This window comes from Meleagris gallopavo, chromosome Z, assembly GCF_905368555.1.
Source record: "Meleagris gallopavo chromosome Z, MGAL_WU_HG_1.1, whole genome shotgun sequence".
NCBI classification, from domain to species: domain Eukaryota; kingdom Metazoa; phylum Chordata; class Aves; order Galliformes; family Phasianidae; genus Meleagris; species Meleagris gallopavo.
In genome coordinates, this window is record NC_139435.1 from 56717699 (window position 1) to 56726362 (window position 8664).

Below are 8664 nucleotides of genomic sequence, written 5' to 3' on the forward strand. Positions count from 1 at the left end.
GAAAAAGCAAAAGGAAAGGAAGAAAAAGCAAAAGGAAAGGAAGAAAAAGCAAAAGGAAAGGAAGAAAAAGCAAAAGGAAAGGAAGAAAAAGCAAAAGGAAAGAAGAAAAGGAAAGAAGAAAAGGAAAGAAGAAAAGGAAAGAAGAAAAGGAAAGAAGAAAAGGAAAGAAGAAAAGGAAAGAAGAAAAGGAAAGAAGAAAAGGAAAGAAGAAAAGGAAAGAAGAAAAGGAAAGAAGAAAAGGAAAGAAGAAAAGGAAAGAAGAAAAGGAAAGAAGAAAAGGAAAGAAGAAAAGGAAAGAAGAAAAGGAAAGAAGAAAAGGAAAGAAGAAAAGGAAAGAAGAAAAGGAAAGAAGAAAAGGAAAGAAGAAAAGGAAAGAAGAAAAGGAAAGAAGAAAAGGAAAGAAGAAAAGGAAAGAAGAAAAGGAAAGAAGAAAAGGAAAGAAGAAAAGGAAAGAAGAAAAGGAAAGAAGAAAAGGAAAGAAGAAAAGGAAAGAAGAAAAGGAAAGAAGAAAAGGAAAAGAGAAAAAGAAGATATCCAATTTTCCAAAATAGCAAAAAATCATTATACCAGGAATTTAGAGACTGCCTAAACGTCTTCTCCTGAAACTCTGGTGCAGGTTTCAGAATGCACATGATTCAGTAGACAGATTGAGGGTTGTTCAGCATCACCGAATTTCTTCCATCATAAGATCTCATTTAAAATCAGAAAAAAAAAAGGGGGAGGGGAAGGTTCTTTTAACATTTCCTTAATCCAGAACTGTTGCAGATTATTGGTTTAAGCAAAGGCTTATGTATGCATGTCCATGGCTTAGCATAATGGATGATCACCAAAATATTACACAGCAAGTGAAAGACCCTGTGGACAGAAAAGACGCAATGTTTTAAGAATATATATATATTCTAATTTAGAAGTGAACATTTTTTCTGCACTTTTCTCTCTCTCACTTTTTAAATCCAACTCCAATAGACACCCACCAAGAACAGCATCAAGTATATCCCTCACTCCCACTCCTTTGAAATATGCTGAATGTACCATGATTAGTTCCATTGCTATTTCATAAGCACAGTCACAGACTTCTTGTTTTCAATACACTTCTCATTGCAATGGCTAAAAGAATATACTCCCATGCCTCCAAAAATTAAGAAGAATTTCTGGATCTGCTCCAGACCTAAAATCATCTGCAAAAGCAGTTTTCATGTCGTGCCATACACATTTCAGGAACCTTGTCCTAAACCACATACAAACTACAAGGATCACAGACATCCAGGGCTTCAGTGCTAAAGGATCAGTAATCTCCTATTACTTAATCAGCATAAAAACTCCTTCCACAAGAATGGAGTGGACTCCCATGCGGCTTGCTGCTGGATCAACTCATGAAAAGTAAAAATCAACTGAACACAGAAGATCTATAGAAGTCCTGCTCCAAAAATAGGCACATGAACAGGTTATGCGAAGGAGAACAAAAAGCACTTGAAAATGTAGACCTGTAGGCACAAAAAAACAAACAAAAAAAGCAGTTCAGATCCTGCAGTGAGCAATGAGCTGCACATGCTCATAATGAAAAGAAAAGCATACACATGCCCAAGAGACGAATCTTCACAAAGCAAGAAACCAAGCAGATCATAAACATAAGCCTCTAGAACTTTCTTGTAGAACCTGAATGTACTCCAGCTGTGAATATGCAAGTGTAAAGAGAGGAAAGAGGGGCAGTTTTCAACTGGGGTGCAGAGGCAACAAACATGTTCAGACTATGCATGGCAGCTCCCTGCTGCAGGTCACACAGTGCTCACTTGTAGCTCCGTGTGCTCTCCATCAGTCCCAGTGTCTTCACATGCAGAGTTAATGTACAGACCATACTCTGCAATTCAGCTATCACTCTCCAGGCTCTCATACAAACAAAAGTCAAGCAAACAAATACTTTTAGCAATTTCTAGACAACTGAAGGGTAATCTTTGCAACAGAGATTTTTCCAAATGCTCATAAGGTACATTAAAAAAAAAAAAAACAAACCATAAAAACAGTCCAAATGCTCAGTTACTGAATGCTCAGAGCTCTGAAATACTAGAGCTTATCCCTGAAGTATGGTTGTGACAGCACATCACTTCTCTGTAGTGATGACTCCTAAGAATACCACAAATCATCCATAAAAAGAGAAATGAATGCAGAGTCTTGGTCATTCCAAGACAAATGCCTTGCCACACTTCACCACTGATGAACACACCACAGATATCAGTTCTGTATTCATCCTGGCTGCCAAAGGCTCAGGTGGGAGATGGGAGGGAGCAGCTCAGTCAGGCTGATGGCTGCAGTGCTGGGGGTCAGAGTTGCAATGCCAGTCTCCCTATAGGGGAGGATCCAGTGAGAAGTGTTTGGGGGCACACACATGCATCTGAGAAGCCCAGGAAACTGACATGCCACACACTGTGCTTGCCCAAAACACTCTTTGAAAAAATTATGATTTACTAAGTCAAAAACAATTTCCTGCTCTTTCCTTAGAGTGAAGTGTTCACTCTTTGCTCTACATTACACATCAAATAACTTCAAAAAGAAAATTTTATCTTAAGTCATCAGACCACAAGAACAATGTTCTCCCCCTCAAGTATGAAAAATGTTTTTTGACTAGCGTCCAAGTGAGTACTTATTATTACACTTCAAATATACGAAAAAGAAAATCTTTTAAAGAAAGTACAGAAGAATGCAACCAGAAGATGTTAAAAAAAAAAATCTAAACCACAACTAAGAGACAATCCCAGAAAATCAAAGACAAGAAAGCAGCACCATCCTATCAGACTTTTGTGCAAAGGGACTTCTCAGTCCAAACTTCTTCAGGTGATCTCTGGCACTTCAGCAGTCCTCATTCATCCTTGTTAGGTCACTCATACGCTGCCTCAAACACTCACACTGGCAACCCCTAGATTTAAATGTCATGTTTTCATCTGAACTTCTGATAAGAAGCAGATGCCATGTGATGGACCATTTGAAACACACGAGATGTAAAAACTAAGAGAAAAAGCAGCTTATTGGCTGAAAAAGCTTTATATTCCATCTTTATAAAAAACAAAAGCAAACCCACCAATCCTCGGCTTGAAAAGATTCTGTACACGTGTGGATTTTGTTTTGCCAGCAAATGCTGTGAGTGAAGAAAAAAAAAAAAAAAAAGAGCTGCATAAGCAGCAAAAACAAACATAAAAATGCAGTAAATAGTTTTGGTGGTTTGTTTTGCTTTGTTTCTCAAATTGAGCGTTATTTTTCTTTCCTCCAAGGATTTGCTAAAAAAAGTCATTTTTAGCATTATTCTTATGAAGCACTCCTCATTTTAATCTTTTTTCGTGAGAAGGTAAGAATTCTTCTCTGAACACGTCTGTGAAATTTCTGTCACAGAATTCCAGTCTCTGCACCTGTCCTTAAGCATAACTCCGTGTGATGCAGGACGAGTACAAAATATGCCCCACTGCCTTACGTTTTTCTTCAGAATCTTGAAAAGAAGCAGCTCAAGGCTCAAGTAGCCATATGCTGGGATTTGCCATGGATATGGAAAGGTAAGTGTTGTAGCACTGTCATTAAGACAAAGAAAAATCATGCTGATAAAAGAGAGAACTGTTAGGACATTTATCTCTCTGAGTTGGGACATTACAGTACACAGAATTATCGACTATCTGTTATTAGTGATGAACTGAGCTGGGTCTGTCAGTTGCAAAATGATACAGATGCTGGTAGAAACCACACAAGTGTTAGACCTGAATTGCTTTTCAGCTGCAAATCCTTGTCATCTTCACTAATGCCTGTGGACTGACACCAACAGAAAAATCAACAGAGAGAAGAAGCGTTTGTCACCAGTCATACACCACACTCCAATCTAACAATTTCCCTTTTGCCTTGAATTCACCTTTAATTTAGTGTTAACAAACTGAAGGAAGGATAAAAGAAAACACAGATAATCTCTTGCCTGCTTTCTGGGCACAACTTCTAGTTAACAGAACACAGGTGATTTTGCATACCGAGCCAGCTGCTAGCCACACCACAGCTCCATTTCCACATGGGCCCCCATGCCCTCAGTCCCTCTGACAGCCGGCAGATCAGTTCCACGAGGCCACACAGCTCCCACCAATATTGACTACAACTGCTACTTTAACAGGTTGGACCAAACAGGAAACAGATCATTTCATAAGCAGATGGTGCAAGGAAAGCGTGCATTTCAGAATTAAGTGTGTATTTTTGGTCTTCTTCCTAAGATGAAAGAGTTTTGTAATATTGAGACAATTTGAAACTTTTCATTCATCTGCTCCTTCCTATTTGATAGATGAAATAAGTCAGTTAAGCAAAGATAAGGTAGCAAAAAGATAAAGTGAATATGCGGTTCTTTAAATTGCAGTCTTAAAAACACTGCAATTTAAAGAACCGCACATTCACTTTAACTTTTTGCCCCCAGCCATCTTTAAATACTTAATTTTAGGGAAAAAGGAATTAACATGGCATTTAAGGCATGTGTCTCTTGAGCACCTCCAGTGACCAGCAGGGTTGGTCTCTTCCCACTGGTGACAGGATGAGGGGAAATGGCCTCAAGTTGTGCCAGGGTAAGTTTAGGCTGGATATCAGGAAACACTTCTTTACAGAAAGAGCTGTAAAATATTGGAGTAGACTCCCCAGGGAGATGGTTGAGTCACCACCCCTGGATGTGTTTAAAAACCGTTTGGATGTGGTGCTCAGAGACATGATTTAGTGGAGGGTTGTTAGGGTAGTTTGGTTAGGTTGCAGTTGGACTTGGACTTCAAGGTTTTTTTCCAACCAGAGCAATTCTATGATTCTATGATCAGGACTCCATCACTTCTCCGGGCAGCCCAACTCAACATCTGCCACCTACACTGGGAAGGAATTCTTCCTGATGTCTCCAACCTCTGCAGCCACAGTGCACAGCAGCAGACAGCGCACTGCATGCAGGTGAGTGCTGAGGGCACTGAGCCCTCCTAGCTGCGCAGGGTGCTGGCAGTGCTGCTCCACGTGGGCTGCAGCAGGGTTGCTTTCACCAGCAAGCCCACTCCTCAGCCACTGCGCGTTTGCTTCTGCTGGAAAACTGGCACCGATCCTTTGCCAGCTGCTCCAGCTTCTCCAAAATGAAAGATTTGGCAGGTGCTAAGTTATTGCCCTAAATACATGTCTCCTGTTACTCCTTCTTAGCAACGTTTTCTGATCGGACTTGGCCTCATGTGTATCAAACGTTATTTTTAGTTTTAACGTGGTTATAACTAAAGAATTTGCAATGCGTGTAGTAAAAGCAACATTAATATTAGCAAAGGTTGCCAGGTGGGATCCAAAAGAGAACAGCTGCCTATGCAGCTTAGACATCACGTATCTCTAATGTTAAGTATGTTGCAAGTTCCAAAGCCGCCCCTCCAGAGGCACCAGAAGCACAGAGCAGCAGCACAGACCCCCACACCCAGTAGATCTGCTAAGGTCTGGAAGTTCCTGCAACTGCCATGCTTCTCCTGGCTGCAGCCGTGCTGCTGGGCCGCTTTCCCTCCTCCCTGAGGAGTCACACACATCCCAACAGGAGCACAGCACTGTGCTGAAGATGAAGTGACGCTTAAGATCAGGATCAATTTCCTGAACAAAACAGAGAATCAGCTCTTCGCGTGGTGTTTTCTCGTCCAATTTCCTTTCACTAATTTGATGGTCATGAATAGAGACCTTCCCTTCTATTGAACCACACAGTCAGGGAGAAATACAAAAGCACAATGAAGCAACAGCAACAAAAGGGAGAACCAGACATCAACATCACTTTTCCTGCTAGCGAAAAAGAAACAGCAAGTTCCCTCAATTTTGCTTGTAAGTTATGGTACGATCACTAGCCCATAGAGCTTGAGGACCAAGTCGTGAAAGTACAGTTTTGCTTTTTTCCCCCCACCATAAAATAAATAAATAAATAAAAGAAAAAATATTACGAATGCCAAGGGGAGACCACTGTTTTCAAGACCAAGACAAGTAAAGTGCTCAGCAGAACAACCCACGCTCAGCCCTGATGCTGCAGTTCGGTGCATCTGTTTTTTCCCTGGTGACAGTGGAACAAAGCAGGCAGACATTCACAAGCTCAGAACAACAGCCATTCCCTTTGGAGACAAAGCTGCAAATATTTCTCACCTACAAATCTCCTGCATTTGTCTGTGAATCATTACCTTAACAACAGAAGGTGAGTCAGAGAATGTACTGCATGGAAACATTTTACACATCTTTGAGATCACGATGAACGTCATTCATCTACTACTGTGACTTAAGTCCAGTGTAAAAATTTCACCACCCAACTCTAAGTTCTGCAGAAATTATTTTGAGCAAAGTGGTTCTGGCTCCTCCAGCAAACAGCGTGCAGTCAACTGTGGGCAAACACCAAAACTGGAGCACAAACCTCAAAGCTCTTTTCTTATTCTGAAAAGAGAAAGGTAACCACTCTGCTATCCCACAGCAAGGGGACACGAGGGCTGTGATGGAATCATCGTATGCTGAGTTACATTTCCTTCCTCTACCAAGAATTTCTGATTGACTGGAGATGGAGAAGCTCGCACCTCCCAACAGCAGTGCTCAAGGACATTTGTTTATGGGATAACAGGGCAGGATGGCTGAGAGAGGCTTTGGGATCAGGCTTTAGGATTAGGCTATCATCCACATAAGGGACATCCAAGAAATTTTAAACAAAAAAGTTGGAATCCACCAGGTGAAACCTCCGTTTGCTTATCACATATATCCTAATGATCACCTTCTCCTAAATGCTTTACATGGAAGGCCCACATAGCTGGAGAGGAGGGATCAAATATCTGCATGCACTATATGGTCTCAATACATACGGAAAGTTGTTTTTGAGCTACATGATACAAATCAAACACACATAGTCAAGTTCTGACTTGCTTTTCTGCATGATAACCCTTAATACACCACCAAACGACGATTTCCAGAGGAACTCACACACAGAACCCACTGCACTTAAGACTGCCATCATTGTAAGCACCGGTGCTGCACATTCCTGTGAATCACCCGAGCAGCTCCCCGAGACGCCAGCACCACTAGAAATGAGCTGCTGGACTGATTAGATACCTCACTTCTTCACCACCGGACCCAAAGAGAGGTGCCACGTCCTCTATCGCTCTCTGACTATTAAGTTCATGCACACACAATGTCATTCTCGCTGCCATTAACAAGGAGCGGTCCCAGTCCCGATGCTTAACACGGAGCCTGCGGGAATCTCCGCAAAGCCCCGACGCCAGCCAAGGATCGCGCCCGCCCCGAGCGATCCCGCGGCCACGGGCAGCAGGTCCCACGCGGGCAGCGCGACTCTGGGAGCACTTCGGAGCTGCGCCCGGTTCTCCATGCTCCCGAACACCGCACCGCGACCTACGGGCATAGCGAGCACCAGCGGGCGTGGGCCAGACTCTCGGGCTCACCCCGCCGCTCCACCGCCCCCGGCGGCAGCTCCGCCCCGCGCCCCGCCCCGCCCCGCTGCGCCCCCCGCCCCGGGGACAGCAGCCCCGCCGCGGGCCCGCAGCCGAGCCGTGTCGCGCCGCCCCTCCCGGCGCCGCCCGACCCGCTCACCTGGCGGCGGGCCCCTGGAGCCCGGGGCGGAGCGGGGAGAGCCGTGGCCGGCGGGGCCGCCCCGGCCCTGGCTGCGCGCTCCCGGCTCCGGCGGGCTCGGCCCACGGAGAGGCGGCGGCGGTGGGCGAAGGGTGGCGGGGGGCGGCGGGAAGCGAGCGGCGCCGCCGCCGCCGTTCATGGCGGGCGCGGGGCGGGGGCGAGCGTGGCTCCGGGGGGGCGCCGGGAGGAGGCAGGGAGCCGAGGGGGAGGTGGCGGCGGCGGCCTCAGCAGCGGGGAAGGAGGTGGCGGAGGGGGCGGGGGGCGGTGGAGGGGAGGAGGCGGGGGCGGGCAGGAGGCGGCGGGGGCCGCCTATCGGCCGCGCGGCGGGGGCCGCTCCTCGCCGCTCCCCTCTCCGGGCACAGTGGGGCCGCGCTCCCAGCGCCGGGCGGGGGTCGAGGGGGCGGCGACGCGCTGCGGGGCGCGGGGCGGGCGGGCGCCGGCATCATCCCTCGGGGCAGGGGTTCAGCAGCGGCAGCCCCGGGTTTTGCGGGAAGAGCCGACTCTCCGCCGGGGGGAAGGAGGAGGACGAGGAGGAAGTCTCTCCGCCTTCTTCCTCCCTTCGCTCCAGCCCCAGCGGGCAGGCGTGCTCCGCCGTCCCGGCGCCTTCCCACGGCCGGGCACCGGCTGCCCGCGGTACGGCGGCGGCTCCGCTCCGCCAGCAGAGAAAGGGAAGCTAGACCCGGCCTCCTGCCGCTCGGTGCTCTGACCGCCCCGCGCGCCTGCGGAGAGCTCGGAGCCGTCCGCGCCCCTCCGCCCTGGTCTACCGGGCTGCGGGCGGCCGCGGGGGCTGTGCGGTCGGCACGGTTACGTGTGGGCGCCGGGGAGCGGGGCTGATCCGGGCAAGGAGCGCCCGCAGGATCGGACGGGCGTGGGGCCGCCCTGTCGGGCTCTGTGCGTGGGCAGCGGGTGCGGGGCAGTTCTTCGCGCCAGATACCCATAAACCCGCGGGTTGGTCGCGGGGAGGGCTGTGCAGTCCGCTGAGTGTCGTTCAGGGCAGTGGTTTGGCATGGCAGGGGATCAGGAATGCAGCTAATGGTTTCTTTTAGAGCG

The 8664-nt window shown here is 47.5% G+C and overlaps 1 protein-coding gene across 3 annotated transcripts in view; it reads right to left on the bottom strand.

Moving 5' to 3' along the window:
• Nucleotides 1–7839, bottom strand: part of RNF38 (ring finger protein 38) — a 95166-nt gene extending 87327 nt beyond the window's left edge. Inside the window, exon 1 of one of the 3 annotated variants that reach the window (XM_085212712.1) lies at nucleotides 7576–7839. In XM_085212712.1, coding sequence (XP_085068838.1) covers nucleotides 7576–7753 — 178 coding nt within the window. In that variant the 5' untranslated portion in view covers nucleotides 7754–7839. The remainder of the gene's footprint in view (nucleotides 1–7575) is intronic. The other 2 variants (XM_085212713.1, XM_085212714.1) reach the window with 2 other exon arrangements.
• Nucleotides 7840–8664: the final 825 nt, after the last annotated feature.